Genomic DNA, 18,055 nt, shown 5'->3' on the forward strand with positions numbered 1-18,055 from the left:
CTTAGGAAAAACAATATATAAAAATCATGGGTTTTTGCTGTTGCAATTTTCTAAGATCTATTTCTACATTAGTGAGAGGGTCCCTCATACCCTGCAGTTTATTATAAGGCTGGAAATGGAGTACTCCACTGGGTTTTTAAGTTATAATTTACCATTAAAAGATCTTAGCTATGATCTTACACATAAAAATTATGTATCTGCTAAAATGAAAAGAGTTAAATCCATGATATTTTTGAAGAGATATATAGTAATCTCAGTTATAAAAAAAACTAAAATAAGATCAGTTATTTGAGATGAGAAAATACATAGGAATAATCTATAATCTCCATAAACCAGTCCTTTAAAAAATCATCTTGGCACTGAAAGAACATGATAAACAAAATAACCCCTTGGCAGTACTCATGTTCCATTTAATTTTCCCTTGAGGACAGAAACTACAGGATAACTTCATGACAAACAAAAATTACTAAAGTTTTTGAATCACTACCTAAAACTTAGTTCATTTAATGTTTCTATTTTAAAACACAAACACAGATGTTTGGCCTCTCTGCCTTGAAACTCTATGCTTTTGTAAAAAAATGTTCAGAATGTTATGTTAAATCCCCACAAGTATTGTAACAAGAATATAAATATTAATAAATCCCAAGTTGGTAAATAAGTAATTCATTAAAATAAAAGTATCACATATGAACTCATTTATAACTGAAAAGAGCCTCTCTACAATGGAACAAAGACAAGATCTAATTTTATGAAATACTGAATTACAAAGCACTAAGAGTTCATTAGTGCAGGTGCATTTGGAAGCAGCAACAACAACAAACCCGAGCTTCCCCCGACAGAATATGATTATTCAAATGAAAAGGAGTATTTTTCTAGCCCAAGGGTACCTGGCTATTCTGTAATCCATTACTAATTGGTTTATGCTAAAATTAAGTTTAGATAAAGCCTTCTAATTTAGTTCTTCAGTTAATTCAGTTCAGTCGCTTAGTCATGTCCAACTCTTTGCGACTCCATGAACCCAGTTAATTACAGCACATAAAATACAAATGGAAAAAAGCCTCCCAAAATAGTTTTTTCAGTTTTATCACCAGGTATAGGGAACCAGGATATTATCTAAGTTTAGGACTTCTTGTAACCTTGATCTCTTAATCAAATTCTTTTGTTCTCTGTAATGACAGTACCAAAGGAACTGAAACACAGGAACAGAAGTAGCAAAAGACTTGTGATTTTTATGGCAAACGAATTATGTCTTACTCTTCTCATAAAGTTTCAATAATTTCCTTCCTACAAAAATGAGAATACTCTTCTGTTATAAAAAACCCTTGTTATATGTTTTAGATAATTTAATTATGCTTATGTGTATGTGTGTGTTTCAAGCAGAGAAAAGTTTAAATGGAAGTCAAAACTCTTCTAATCTATATATGTCAGAGATAACCATTACTAAGGATTTAGTGTAAATATCCTTTCTAGATTTTCATTATAATATACATACCTACATACATGTAATTTTAGGTCAAAATAGAATTATATCTACCTTATGTACCCCTGCTGGCTCAGATGGTAAAGAATCTGCCTGCAATGCAAGAGACCTGGGTTCAATCCCTGGGTTGGGAAGATCTCCTGGAGGAGGGCATGGCAACCCACTCTAGTATTCTTGCCTAAGGAATCCCCATGGACAGAGGAGCCTGGTGGGCTATAGTCCATGGAGTTACAAAGAATCAGACATGACTGAGTGACTAAGCACTACCTTATGTATCTTTCTGTGTGCCCACCTGGCAATATGTAACAGAAGTTTTTTCCTATAGGTACATATTATAGTGCTACCTCTTTTATTTTAGTAGCAGAACAGTATTCCAAAGAAGTGTTCTACCATACTTACATGAATTTATATCCAAATGGTAAACATTTAGGATGCTTTCAATTTTTGATATTATAAACTATTATAGCTAGTCTCTTATGCTCTAAAATAAGAATTTATTTCCAGTAGAGGTGAATTATCTCCTATTTTGTTAATTTGCTTTAACAAACCACAAAGTGCTCGTTACAAGATTACATTTTTCATTCTAGCTTTTAAGTTAGAATTTCTGAGAAAGATATTATCTGAAATGCATTTGAGAAGATAAATACACCCTGCAAAAAAATATAACAGTAGCACCCTAAGACATTAATGTGTATAAATTATAAGGAAGACCTTAGCAGACATTTCTCCAAACAAGACATATAGACGGCCAAGAGGTACATGAAAAGATGCTCAACATCACTAATTATTAGAGAAATATAGATCAAAACTAGTACCTCACAGAATGGCCATCATCAAAAACTCCACAAATAATAAATGCTGGAGAGGATATAAAGAAAAGAGAACCCTCATGCACTATTGGTAGGAATGTAAATTGATATAGCCACTATGGAGAACAGTATGGGGGTTCCTTAAAAAAATAAAAATTGAACTACTATATAATCCGCCTGCAATGCAGGAGACCCCAGTTTGATTCCTGGGTCAGGAAGTTACCCTGGAGAAGGGACAGGCTACCTACCCACTCTAGTATTCATGGGCTTCCCTGGTGGCTCAGACGGTGAAGAATCTGACCTACAGTGCGGGAGGCCTGGGTTCAATCCCTGGGTTGAAGACTCCCTGGAGGAGGGCGTGGCAACTCACTCTTGCCTGGAGAATCCCTATGGAAAGAGGAGCCAGGCGGGCTACAGTCCATGGGGTCACAAAGAGTCAGACACAACTGAGCAACTAAGCACAGCACACAGCACCATATAATCCAGCAATCCAAACATTTGCTGCAGCACTATTTACAATAGGAAGGATATGGAAGCAACCTAAATATCCATCAACAGATGAATAGATAAATAAGATGTGGTACATATAAACAACGGAATATCACTCAGCTATAAAAGGAACAAAATTGGGTCATTTGTACAGACAGTATGGACCCAGAGTCAGAGTGAAGTTAAGTCAGAATGAGAAACAAATATTGTATATTAACACATACATGTGGAATCTAGAAAAATGGTACAGATGAACCTATCTGCAGAGATGAAGATGTGGAGAATGGAAGTGTGGGCATGGAGTGGGGGGTTGGGGCATGGATGAATTGGGAGATGGGGACTGATGTATGTGCACCACCATGTGTAAAACAGATAGCTAGTGGGAACTTGTTGTTCCTGTTGTATAATGTAGGGAGCTGGGCTGGGATGATTTAGATGGGTGGGATGGAGGAGGTGGGAAGGAGGGTCAAGAGGGAGGGGATAGAGATATATATATATAAACAGATAGCTGATTCACTTTGTAATACAACACTGTAAAGCAACTGTAACCCAAGAAAAAAAAATGATACAATTAATACCCATATACATAGGTTAAGAAATAGATTATGAACTGAATAATTCATTTACCATTTGGATTACCCACCATTCATTGCCCTCTATTTTAACAGTACAACTGAAAACCGGCTGAAAAGGGATGACAAAAATATAGACATTAAGTAATATACAGCTGAATGTTTCAAAGATGACTTCACTTCAGAAAGCTTAATTACAGAACTAGCAAAATAACCTAGTATTTTTCAAGAAAAAAAAAAAAAAGGAAGAATAAAAACACTCCTAATATTTATGCTGAGCAATACATAAGTGTTTCTAACAGAAATGCTACAAATATCAGCTCTTCATATTATCAGATGTAGAAGGCTTAAGAACCTGATATACTAGTAATTATTGAACTGCCTGGGGAAAAAAAGTATTATTCTCAAATAAGAAGAGAAATCTGAAAGAACTAAAAGTTACCTGTAGAGTACAGTTCATCATCCTTATTATGTAGTCAAACTGCTGATGATCTAATATTGCCCGGTTCTGCTGAACATGTAAACCCAGCTCATCAGTGAGACACTGTCTTGCTGCCTTTCCTTTAAGGGCTCTCAATGCAGCAGGAAGGGTCTGAGGACATAAGAGGCAGACATGAACAAGAGGTTTCACTGGAAAAAAAATAACTTTAAATCACGCTAACTCATGCATATCCTGTAAACCATTTAACAGAGCTATTAGAATTAGAAAAGGGTTGATTTGCTGTTAAGGACAACATGGATTTATAGTGATTTTTTAAATTTGTAAGGCAGCATGAAAACAAACAGGACTTGTTTATGTGATACATTTAAAAAACATTAAACTTCATTAAAAAAAAAAACTTATCAAAACTCTGGCCACCAAAATAACTGCTGCTTCAGATTCTGAGTCAAAACCATGGATAATTGACATGTTCTTTCAATAACTGGCCACATCTCCGTGGCAAGAATAGAAGGAAAAATTAAAATGATAAGAAGCATGGGTGATTTTATTCTTTTATAGTGATTAGCAACTTAATCACTACTCAGTTTTAATTTATGACTGGAAAATTCTGCAATCCCTTCTATTTCAAAAGTATAATTAAGAAGGAAAAAACTCAGAGCAACAAATAGAAATCTCTAGGTTTACATACTAAAACTCTTCTACTTCCTCACCCACAAGAATGCCTCTTCCAGTTCACCTTTAGAGCCTGAGTTACTTTACATAAAGTAGTATTAACAATAGGCTTATTTAACTTTGGAAACGTAAAATGAGAACAAAGGAGCAAATAAGAAGGAAGGAAAAAGACTGAGAGTAGGAGGTCCTAATATTGTTACAAGGGGCACATGAAACAGTGTGAAAGTTGAAAGCAAGAGAAGCAAAAGAAAGTCCATTTAACACTACAATCATAAGAAAAAATGGATTCCAAAAAACTCAAAACACAGACTTGAGGGTCATTAAGTGGATAAAAACTTTGTTTCACAAGCTTTACTAGCCCCATGTAATAAATGCTCAGAACTGTGACAAGTCACTAAGAAAAGGTGACATTAATGTTTAATATGTTTTATTAAAGAAGGCAAGAAAATGTGCTATTAAAGCACACATGAAAGGCATATTTAAATGAAGACCACAATTTTTATAATTCATTACTTGTTTTAAGTAGATTTTTTGTAATAAATAAAATTATATTTTAAATGTTTTTAAGTCTCTTGATGAAAGTGAAAGAGGAGAGTGAAAAAGTTGGCTTAAAGCTCAACATTCAGAAAACTAAGATCATGGCATCACTTCATGGCAATTAGATGGGGAAACAGTGTAAACAGTGGCTGACTTTATTTTTGGGGGCTCCAAAAATCACTGCAGATGGTGATTGCAGCCATGAAATTAAAAGACGCTTACTCCTTGGAAGGAAAGTTATGACCAACCTAGACAGCATATTAAAAAGCAGAGACATTACTTTGCCAACAAAGGTCCGTTTTGTCAAGGCTATGGTTTTTCCAGTAGTCATGTATGGATGTGAGAGTTGGACTATAAAGAAAGCTGAGCACTAAAGAATTGATGCTTTGGAACTGTGGTGTTGGAGAAGACTCTTGAGAGTCCCTTGGACTGCAAGGCGATCCAACCAGTCCATCCTAAAGGAAATCAGTCCTGAGTGTTCACTGAAAGGACTGATGTTGAAGCTGAAACTCCAATACTTTGGCTACCTGATGCGAAGAACTGACTCATTGGAAAAGACCCTGATGCTGGGAAAGACAAGGCAGGAGGAGAAGGAGACAACAGAGGATGAGATGGTTGAATGGCATCACCGACTCAATGGAGATGAGTCTGAGTAAACTCCAGGAATTGGTGATGGATATGGTGGCCTGCAGTGCTGCGGTCCATGGTGTCGTGAAGAGTTGGACACAACTGAGCGACTGAACTGAGCTGACTGAAGTTTCTAAATAATATGCCAAAATAGAATTTAATGAACAATGTTTAAAAGTTTCAGGGGGGGAATTGACTATCAATATTTCGGGCTTGGCTAAGATTTTAAATATTAGGCACTATTCATTTAAAATGATAAAAACAATGAAAGAATACTTTATAAAGAAAAGGGATGGAAATAGAGGAGAGGTCAGTTGGCAAGCTAAACACAGAAATCTGAAAGGGCCATGATGAATATTAGGAATGATGGCATTTTATTACCTTTTCAGTCTCCAATGTTTTATTTTCAAATATGAATGAAATGCAGTTTCTAACAACTTCCAATCTCTGTGCACTGTTGAAAACTGTTGTCACTTTATCCATTATTGAAACTATTAAGGAAATATAACACAAATTAAATTCCTTTAGCAATACTAAAAGCAAGGGGAATATTACTGTTTACAGTTTATATGACTCTGTTTACATGACAAACACTTAAGCCTTTATTTCCCCCTTTTTACATAACACTGAAGGTACTTCATCACTTTGATTACATTTCTACGTTGTGAAGTGACAGGCTAATCAATAGCTTATTGAGGATAATTTCACAGGATAGATGCTAATGCTGTACTTAACTCTTACACAAATTAATTCATGTTGCACAGTAAAATTTTATTAAGCAAAGATAAACATCTTTTTTTAACCGTTAGTTGTAAACAGACAAGAAATGTGTCAGGTACAAGATCATGACCAACACAGCTAACGCTCATATATACGAGGACTGACTACTAACAGGAAAAGAAGCTGATATTTCTAACATATTACCAAAGAAAAACCACATACCACAAAAAATTAGGTTCCAAAAATCTGAGTATAGGTGACCTGAAGAAGCACTGAACACAAACAAAAGTGATCATGGCCAAAGAATTGCTTTACAAATTTGGGAGAGTCACTTTTCGGTTCTGTGAACTTAGTAGCTATCAACTTCACAAGATTGGATAATTCTAGTGTACTACATAAGCTAAAATTACTTAAAACAAATGTAACTTATTAAAAGAATATTAGAAGATATAAATTAAATCAGTATTCATTAAATAAAAAGTATAATTTCACAAAGAACTACACAAAATCATTTGTACAAATCAGGTAGTAGCTATAATTCTTAAGCCTTATATTTTATGATTGCTCTTACCTAACAAGAAAAACCATAATACCATACTCTTGGCCTTCCTTTCATTTCATCAATATGAAATTTTACATTCTTAAAACAATTTTTTAAACTTAAAAATTTTGAAATAATTATAAGCTTACACAGAGTTACAAATTAGTACAGAGAAGATCCATGTACTTCACACCAACTTCCCCAAATGGTGGTATCTTACCTAACTATAGTGCTTTATCAGAATCAGGAAATCAATCTTACTTGGTTTTTACTAGTTCTCTTGAAATCATTTAAAATTATGTAACAGTAATGACCATGATGGTAAAATAGATTATTTCATATGACTTTCTCTGTCTGAAATGCACATTCTTTATTTTGTACTCTGGAGCTTCCCACACGTGAAAGTCTGTGGCATAGACAGAAACTGAAATTGATCTATATTTAGAGTAGAAAATGTCTTAGTCTCCAAGTAGGACCACATACTTTAGAGAGCAACATGTTTAACCTATTTTTATAAATTTTTAATTCTAAAATTTCTTTCATAGCATTTTAAATTTTCTTTAGGATGAACCATTAAAAATCCCACCTTTTAAAATAATGAATCTGTTTACCATCTGGAAATTACTACTTTCCTTTGGAGACTAAGACTTAGTTCACTCCCAGGAGAAAGTTCTTCACCTAGAGTTTGATATATCAGGGATTGGCCAAATCCTCAGCTGCGGCATTCTAATACTAGCTTTCTAACAGTTGACAACAACTCTGGTTTATGGGTATTCAACTTTTCAGGTCTTCCTTCTTAAGGTTTTGGCTTTCAAATGCTATTTTTAGCAGTTCATCATCACTCTGGAACCTCTGAAGAATAGCTGGAAAGTAATTAACTTCTCAAAATGTGAATGGTTCTTAAAGTGACATAGCAATTGTACACTCATACTAAGTGGGTATCATGTAAGATGAAACATTCATACTTTAAAATTTTAATGCAATGAAAATCCTGATTCTGATCAGTTTAAACAAATCAGAAAGTTGGACAGAGGTCCCTGAATTCATCTTTCACCCATTCATTCATCATTCTTTCATCTGTTCATTCATTCATTCATTTTGGTTTTATAGGCAGTCCATGCAGGGACAAATACTGAGTCATATGTATTTCTCTCACCGACAATGAGAGATCCCATATGCATATAAAAAATTTGATGTTGACTGAAAATGAAGAAAGTAAAGAGATTATACAAAAATAATACTGAGACAAGGCTACAATTCAAGCAGATAAAAATTTAAACCAACTTCATGTGTGTATTTAAAGAAAGCATTCAACTAAGTTATGAATATTAAACTTACAAGATGAAATCCTTCAAAAAGTAACTACCCTAACACATTGGCTTCTCTATTTTCTTCTCCATGTAAAAGTATGATCAACACTTAAGTATAAGCTGGTAATATGTAGGGAAATTACAGCAAATTAGTATTATTAAGTAAATAATAAATAATATTCACATTAGTATATAATATCCCTGACCAGGGATCAAAGCTGGGTCCCCTGCATTGGGAGCATGGAGTCTTAGCCATGGATCACCAGGGAAGTCCCTGTGTCTTATATCTTGGTTAAAAGTTTACCTTAAACAAATGGATAAATACATACCAACAGGTGGACCTGCAGGCACAACACATTTCTTTTCCACTCTTGAAGTAGGAGGTGCATTCTGATTCTTAGCAAGATTTTCCTGTATTAATTCCTGTACCCGAGTTTCATTAATTTTGGGGAAAGGAAGAATATGAACTCGCAAGTGGGATCCTTCTGTTGGGCGTGGAACTTTCTGAAATGCCATATGAGGGTTTGGATTCTCCTGCAATATTAAACATAGGTAAGATTATTCATAAGTTAAAATAACAATGGCAGATTGTTGGCCAGAGGGAAACTGAAATCAGACAGGTGAGAGATTGTACACACATTCAGATATATGCCATAAAATACAGAGTCCTGGAGTACATGAGCTACCAGCAGCATCTGATACAGCTGATCAATCACTCTTTTCCTCTTCAACACACTTTCTTCACTTGGTTTGTAAATTTCTTGCTACATCTTTGTCTATTTTTTATCTCCCTAATCTCTTAACTATGTGACTACCCCAGGGCTCAGATCACAGGCCTCTTTTCTATTTACATTTACTTCCTTGGTGATAACTTACAGTCTCGTATTTTTAACTACAAGAACACCAATGATTCACAAATTTTGGTCTCCAAATAAGTGTCCTCCTGAACTCCATATCCATATATTCAACAATCCGCAAATACTGTTTCCACTTGGATTTAAAATAACATCTTGAATATATGTTCAAAACGAGCACTTAGTATTCACCTCCTCCAAAACTGCTATTTACAGTCTTCCTCACTTCAGTACATGGCATATTTATTTCTTCCAATCATTTCAGTGAAAAACTTAGAGTAATCATTAATGCCTTTCTCTAATACCCCATTATCCATTCCTGGGCAAACCTTTAACTTGTGTCTTTAAACTATGTCTATAACCTGACCACTTTTCAACACACCTTGGTTTAAGTCAGCATCTCTTTCATATTGCTAAGAACAGTCTCCTAATCTGTCTCCCTGCTCCACCCTTGCTCCCACTCTCACTCTATTTTTAACACTGCAGACAGAGTGATCTAGTTAAAGCATGTCAAATTATTATCTACTTGTTCATAATGAGTGGGACACAATGTTGAACACATATCAGGACTGTATTAGTTAAATTAATTGTGTCAGCTAATATTTTCATAGACCCTCGGAGTTGGCATGGAGTTTTATCCAGCCACTGAAAGTGAAAGTGAAGTCGCTCAGTCGGGCCCAACTCTTTGCGACCCCGTGGACTGTAGCCCACCAGGCTTCTCTGTCCATGGGATTCTCCAGGCAAGAATACTGGAGTGGGTTGCCATTTCCTTCTTCAGGGGATCTTCCCAACCCAGGGATCGAACCCAGATCTCCCACTTTGCAGGCAGATGCTTTAACCTCTGAGCCACCAGGGAAGCTCTACTTCTTCTACATAAGTATCCAGCCACTACTTATGTATAATTATATTTCAAATATTACAGGCAGAGTGGAATCCATACTTTTTACAAAGTTCCATATGAAAGGCTGCTGTACAATCATTCTTAGGCCAACTCTTGCATTTACCATTCGGTGAAACCAGAAAATTTCTTTTTCCTTCTGAACCTGCATTATTTGTGTTGTACATTAAGCTCAATATTGCCCTACATATTCTCTGGACAGTTAAAATGGCCAACCAGCATCATCTACCAGAGCTGCTCCCCACAATTCTTTCTGATTATTTGGCCCAGATCCAGATAAAGGAAAGGCAGGATCATAGTAGAAGATAAAGGGAGCATATGTCAGTAACAGAGTGGAAATAATACTCTTTAAGTGTCAGAAAGCCTGGGTTCTAGTTTTTGCTCTACTCATGTGATACTGGATAAACAACTTTGCCTAAGTCTATAAAGGCATGCCTTGTTTTCTTGCACTTCAATTTACTGAGCTTCATCAGTTCAGTTCAGTCGCTTAGTCGTGTCTGACTCTTTGCAGCCCCATGGACTGCAGCACGCCAGGCTTCCCTGTCCATCACCAACTCCCGAAGTTTACTCAAACTCATGTCCATTGAGCCATCTAACCATCTCATCCTCTTCGTCCCCTTCTCCTCCTGCCTTCAATTTTTCCCAGCATCAGGGTCTTTTCAAATGAGTCAGTTCTTTGCATCAGGTGGCCAAAGTATTGGAGTTTCAGCTTCAACATCTGAGCTTCATAGTTACTATCTTTTTCACAAATTGAAGGTTTGTGACAACCCTATGTCAAACAAGTCTATTAGCACCATTTTTTCCCAATAGCATTTGTTCACTTTGTGTTTCTGTGTCATGTTTTGGTAATTCTCATAATACTTCAAACTTTTTCATTATTATATTTGTTAAGGTGATCTGGGAGAAGGCAATGGCACCCCACTCCAGTACTTTTGCCTGGAAAATGCCATGGACAGAGGAGCCTGATAGGCTGCAGTGCATGGGGTCGCTAGAGTCGGACATGACTGAGAGACTTCACTTTCACTTTTCACTTTCATGCGTTGGAGAAGGAAATGGCAAGCGACTCCAGTGTTCTTGCCTGGAGAATCCCAGGGACGGGGAAGCCTGGTGGGCTGCCGTCTCTGGGGTTGCACAGAGTCGGACATGACTGAAGCAACTTAGCAGCAGCAGCAAGGTGATCTCTAGTCAGGGATCTTTGATATTATTATTGCAAAAAGATTATGACTTACTGAAGGCTCACATGATGGTTAGCATTTATTTTTTTAACAAAAATAGTATTTTTAAATTAAGGCACGTACATTGTTTCTGTTAGACACAAATACTATTGCACACAACAGACTACAGTATAGTGTAAACACAACTTTTATATACACTGGGAAACAAATTCACATGACTCACTTTATTGTGATACTTGCTTTTCTTCAACTCACAATATTTCCAAGTGCCTATACTTACACTTCTCTTAAAAGATTCCTGAGCTGGTGAAATCAGATCAAAAACTTGTTCCTGCCAAAGTAGCCCTCATATACACTTTGTATTCCCCCTAATATACAAAGATATATTAGCAAAGACAGAAAAAAATAAGTAAATTCCTAAGCCAAGTCTTCACAATCACCACCTTCTAAACTATACGCTGAAAAAACTGTTCTAAAATTACACCAGATTAACACCAATATCACTGGTCTGGAGTTTCTGAAATTGCCCTTTCCAAAAGCAGTATGTTTGTTCTCTGTTCTTTAAACACAATATCTAAGATACTTTATCGTCTCAAAAATTATAAATATACATTTTCTAAAACTCATTGGACAGATAATTCTTTCAGGCTGGGGAGATAATTCATGTGAATTTTGAGTTTTGAGTCATTTAAAGTATATTTGTCACTATTTCTGTTTCTATATACACTTATTTTCTTTATAATAAAGTTAAAACTAAATATATTTCCTATGATGTAAATAATATTTATTAAAGTGAATTTTAAAACATGGAAAAATAAAAGTAGAAAAGAAATCTTCTTAGTGATGATAGTATCTTTTCTAGCATATTTTATCTCTCTCTCTCACTACATATTCTTCTTATTTCAAAAATAACTTAAAGTGGTTTACAAAAATAAAGATACACATATTGATTGCTTCTAGTCAAAAATTCGGTAATGTTACAGGTTCATTCTAAATTGCATAAGCAAGACTGAAGATCTAAAAATAGTCAAGGGAATTCAGAAGAAGAGTAAGTGGAGAAGTCAAACTCTCCAGATTATAAAACTTATATAAACCTTTAATAATTAATACAGTATGGTAACTAGTATCACTGAGGGTTAAAGGGCTAATGAAATCAAGAAGCCCAGAAACAGGACTATGAGTGAAAATGTGATAGAGATGGGAGGCACTGTAATTCAGAAGGAAAAGTTAAAACAGTTCAATGAAAGAGAGTAATACAACAAAGTATTTTTAGCTCATGGTCTCTGATGTCAGATTGCCTGGATTAAATCCCAGCTTAGCCACTCACTAGTAGTGTGACCTAGTGTAGTATCAATTCTCTTACTACTTGTGTTTTAGTTGCCTCATCTGTAAGGAAGATAATAATACAATACCTACTTCATAAGGTTCTTGTGAGAGTGGAACAAATTATTATAGGAAAGCTTTATAACACACACACACATATATTTCCCCTGAATAAATCTAAAGCTCTTTTCCAAAAGTGTAGAGTATATTCATCTGAAAAATGTTCAGTCATTGCATATTCTATGGCATGACACCAAGCTTCTAAAACTAAAACCCCACTTCTTTTTCCATTGTATCATCCATCTATTCCCATATATTCCCATCATATTACCAGCTACTTATATTTTTAACAACAATAGTATTCAATAAGGGTTTAAATAAAAATCACTTATTAGAGAAAAGATATAGCTATTCGTCACTAACAGTGTTTTTCTTCTCATAACCAAATCCATACACAAGTCAGAACAATAAGCATCTAAAACAAAAATAACTTTAAAACAAAGTTCATATTCTTCAGTTGTACAGATAGTCTTCATAAAATTCAAATTATGGGTTAAAGTTACTGAATAATAATGTATTTAACTGTTTTTAGAAAATTCAAGAAAGGCTCATGCCCCAAGATCTAGTATTGAACACTATTTGGTTTTCCGGCTGCCGTATCTGTACACTGCTGCCCTCTAACGGGCAGTATGGTAATTATAAAGGACTACATTCACCACCTCGCACCCAACTTGGTCGTATAATGACTTCTGAGAAGACAGCAGAAATGAGAGACATTTTAAGGCTGGTTGAACTCGGCATGTTCTTGGAAACATGTGATCTTATTTATAACTCCAAATGAATTTAGAACAATCCCTTGAAGACTTCTGAGCTCATTAAAAACCGCAGACCAGTTTCATTGTTTAATCACCATATTGAAATAAGAAAATGCATTATTTTCCAATAGAACAAAAGAAGCAGCCAAATGGTCAACTCTGATTTTCGAGAAGTGCAAATATTAAGTAATAACTAAGGATTTAGACAACTGCATACTTAAGGTGAACATAATTCTGTCCAAAGCAACACGTTGGCAAAATGTACTATTGTTTAGAGGAAATTTTAAAGTTGGATAATGATTTTCAAGAAATGAGCTCTGTAATCCTGCTTTTAGAGAATACTCTATCAATGGGAAGCACAATGATTTTCTCAGACTTGAGAAACTGACACATAAACCATCTGGTCTGGAAACATGGATTTTTCTTTTGGCAAACTAAATGAGAATATGCCTAGGGCTTACAGAAAACAAGGCTGAGAAAGCATTTCAAATAAAAGCAAAACAAAACAAAAAGGCCTAAACTCGACTGGAAACTCAAAGTAGGCACATTGGGGGAAAAAACTTCTTCCACACTGGTCTCAACAATGAATGATAAATCAATGTGTCTCATCAGAGGCTACCAAGTTTCCCATATTAGTTTAGGTATTTAATAATTATTTAATGTGCACCAATCATATCTAGAGCTGTTATACAAATTCTTAAAAATCCATTCAAATACAGCCAAAACAAAACTATCATTGGACTGAATTGTTAAACACTGACAAAATGGACTTTTTGGACTTGCCTGACTGTGAACACATTTGCTAGAATGAAACATCCTCAATTTTCCATCTCACAGGCCTTTCAATGATCACCTAACAGAATTAATATCTCATTCTTAATACAAAGAAATCTGGTGTATGACTTTAATATTTGAAGTGTTGGCTGCCCTAATTCAAGGTTTATTGACCTTGACACTATCAACATTTTGAGCCAGATAATTCTTGTTTAGCAGTGAGGGGTGGGGAAAAGTGGGTGTCTTGTATATTGTAAAATGTTCAGAAGCATCGTTGGCCTCTAATTAACTATATGCCAGTAGTATACTCTCTGGTTTTGACTACCAAAAAATGTCTCCAGACACTGCCAAATTTCTAGGGGAACAGAGTTTGCCCCTGTTAGAACAACTGCTCTATTCATGACTCCAGAATGGAGGCTGCGTGTTCTAAGACATGTATCCTTTTTACAAATACCAAAAGAGCACAAGTGACTAGCTAAGAGACCTAATACTCTCACACAGCTGCTGGCATGCAAATTAAAGCCATAAAAGATAAAACTACAAACTTATTAAAATGGCTAAAATTAAAACAACTGAGTACACCAAGTGTTGGTGAAGATGCAAAGCAAACAGAACTCTCATATATTACTGGTGGGAATGCAAAATTGTATAGACTCTTAAGAAAACAGCCTGGAAGTTTTTTATCGAGTTATCATCTTGTTACCACTTTTCTAGCAGTCTATTCCTAATTACTCACTCAAGAGAAATAAATATGTTCACATAAAAACCTGTCAGATTGATTATATTCTTTGCAGCCAAAGATGGAGAAACTCTATACTGTCAGCAAACACAAGACCTGAGACTAACTGTGTCTCAGATCATGAGCTCCTTACTGAATAAAGAAAGTAGGGAAAACACTAGACCATTCAGGTATGACCCGAATCAAATCCCTTATGATCTTACAGTGGAGGTGACAAATAGATTCAAGGGATTATATCTCATAGACAGACTGCCTGAAGAACCATGGACAGAAGTTCCTAACGCTGTACAGGAGGCAGTGACCAAATCCACCCCAAAGAAAAAGATCTCCAAGAATGCAAAATGGTTGTCTGAGAAAACTTAACAAATAGCTGAGAAAAGAAGAGATGTGAAAAGTAAAGGAGAAAGGGAAAGATATAAGCATGAATGCAGAGTTTCAAAGAATAACAACAAGAGGTAAGAGAGCCTTCTTAAATGAACAGTGCAAAGAAATAGAGGAAAACGATAGAATGGGAAAGACTAGAGATCTCCTCAAGAAAACTGGAGATACCAAGGGAATATTTCATGCAAAAGATGGGCACAATAAAGGACAGAAATGGCAAGCACCTAACAGAAGTAGAAAAGATTAAGGAGAGGTGGCAAGAATATACAGAAGAACTGTACAAAAAAGGTCTTAAACTTCCCAGGAGAAACACAATGATGTGGTCACTCTCATCTAGAGTGGGGTGTAAAGTCAAGTGGGCCTTATGACGCATTACTAAGAACAAAGTTGGTGAAGGTGATGGAATTCCAGCTGAGCTATTTCAAATCCTAAAAGATGCTGCTGTAAAAGTGCTGCACTCAATATGCCAGCAAATTTGGAAAACTCAACAGTGGTCACAGGACCGGAAAAGGTCAATTTTCAATCCAATCCCAAAGTAAGGCAATGCCAAAGAATGTTCAAACTACCACAGGACTGCATTCACTTCACATGCTAGCAAGGTCATGCTCAAAATCTTTCAAGCTAGGCTTCAACAGTATGTGAACTGAGAACTTCCAGATGTACAAGCTGGATTTAGAAAAGGCAGAGGAACCAGAGATCAAATTACCAACATCAGCTGGATCATAGAAAAAGCAAGAGAATTCCAGAAAAATATCTACTTCTGCTTCATTGACTATGCTAAAGCCTTTGACTCTGTAGATCACAACAAACTGTGGAAAATTCTTAAAGAGGTGGGAATACCAGACCACCTTACCTGCTTCCTGAGAAAGCAGGTATGTAGGTCATACCTGTATGCAGATCAAAAAGCAACAGTTAGAACAGAGATATGGAACAATGGAGTGGTTCAAAATTGAGAGAGAAGTACGTCAAGACTGTGTATTATCACCCTGCTTATTTAACTTATATGTAGAGTACATCATGCAAAAAGCCAGGCGTGATGACTCACAAACTGGAATCAAAATTGCCAGGAGAAATATCAACAATTTCAGATATGCAGAGGATACCACCCTAATGGCAGAAAGCAAAGAGGAACTAAAGAGCATATTGATGAGGCTGAAAGAGAAGAGTGAAAAAGCTGGCTTAAAACTCAACATTCAAAAACTACGATTATGGCATCCGGTCCCATCACTTCATGGCAACTAGATGGGGAAAAGTGGAAACAGTGGCAGATTTTATTTGCTTGGGCTCCAGAATCACTGCAGATGGTGACTGCAGCCATGAAATTAAAATACGCCTGCTCCTTGGATGAAAAGCTATGACAAGCTAGACAGCATATTAAAAAGCAAAGACATCACTTTGCTAACAATAGTCTGAGAGTAAAGGGCAAGATTTTTCCAGTAGTCATGTATAGATGTGAGAACTGTACCATAAAGAAGGATAAACAAAGAATTGATGCTTTTGAATTATGGTTCTGGAGAAGACTCTTGAGAGTTCCTTGGACAGCAAGGAGATCAAACCAGTCAATCATAAAGGAAATCAACTCTGAATATTCATTGGAAGGACTGATGCTGAAGCTCCAATAATTTGGAGTCCAATACTTTGGCCACCTGATGCGAAGAGCTGACTGACTGATAAAGACCCTGATGCTGGGAAAGATTGAGGGTAGGAGGAGAAGGGGGTGACAGAAGATGAGATAGTTGGATGGCATCACCGACTCAACGGACATGAGTTTGAGCAAACTCTGGGAGATACTGAAGGACAGGAAAGCCTGGCATGCTACAGTCCATGGGGTTGCAAATAGCTGGACATGGCTTAGTGATTGAACAACAAAAATCTTTGAACATGTTTAGGGTGGTTTTACTCACAATTGCCAAAATTTTCCTTCATTTGCTTAACAGATAAATAAAACTTTGATTAGACACAAAATGGAATAGTGCTCAACAATAAACGGGACTAACTGATTCATGCAGTGACAGGAATGAGTGTGAAATGCCTTATGCAAAGAGAAACCAAACTCAAAAATCTACATACTATGAAAAAGGCAAAAACTAACTACAAAGACAGAAAACAGATCAGTTGTCAAGAGTCTGAAGTGAGAGGAGGATGTGACTATATCAGAGTAGTAACAAAATCTGGGGGAAGATAGAAATGTTCGATGCCCTTAGTGTGGTGGTGATTGCATAACTAGATTCATTTGTCACAATCTACTTAATTGTACATTAAAAATGGTAAATTTTACTATACGTAAATTATATCATAGTAGATCTGACTTAAAAATGAACAAATTAAATAGGATGGAAGAAGGAATTTGATTTTTACGCTTTGGGTTGAGCGCCTCATTTTATCATAACAATCTAAGTGTTTATGTTTTAACTTTAAGATGAAAGATGATTGCAATATTTTACTTCTTTCCTATAAAAACAACAATAAGAAATCCCTTTATTCACAGTTGCCAAAGAGTATAAATATCATCAGTTTAGATCAAATGTGCCTAGTAGTGAAATAAACTTTCTGCAGAAATGTAAAGGAAACAGACCTAATTGATTTAGAATGGCTATTCCTGCATTTGGGCTTTCTTTTCTCATTAGAATTTTCAAACCTATCTGTTTCAGCTGGGCAATGAAATACCTATTAAACACAAATAGAAATCTCATATTATAGGAAAGTCCAAGTCCTCTCATTTTTCCTTTAATTTTTAAGAAAACAGACAAATTACACAATCTAGCAAATGATTATGTACTACCACAGATGCAAAACAAATGAGAAAAACTGCACTATGTAAAACAGCAAAACACATGTCCAGTTGATTTCTTGATGCCTCGGAATGGATGCTTATAAAGTTCTTGTTCTGGATTATT

At 35.8% G+C, this 18,055-nt stretch overlaps 1 protein-coding gene across 4 annotated transcripts in view; it reads right to left on the minus strand.

Moving 5' to 3' along the window:
- SBF2 (SET binding factor 2) overlaps positions 1-18,055 on the minus strand; it is a 509,682-nt gene that overhangs the window by 199,661 nt on the left and 291,966 nt on the right. For all 4 annotated transcript variants that reach the window (XM_025265781.3, XM_025265782.3, XM_044929499.2 and 1 more), the window contains 3 exons: positions 8,529-8,733; positions 6,010-6,119; positions 3,793-3,942 (listed from right to left, as the gene is read on the minus strand). In XM_025265781.3, coding sequence (XP_025121566.1) covers positions 3,793-3,942; positions 6,010-6,119; positions 8,529-8,733 — 465 coding nt within the window. The remainder of the gene's footprint in view (positions 1-3,792; positions 3,943-6,009; positions 6,120-8,528; positions 8,734-18,055) is intronic.

Source organism: Bubalus bubalis, chromosome 16, assembly GCF_019923935.1.
Source record: "Bubalus bubalis isolate 160015118507 breed Murrah chromosome 16, NDDB_SH_1, whole genome shotgun sequence".
Taxonomy (NCBI): Eukaryota; Metazoa; Chordata; class Mammalia; order Artiodactyla; family Bovidae; genus Bubalus; species Bubalus bubalis.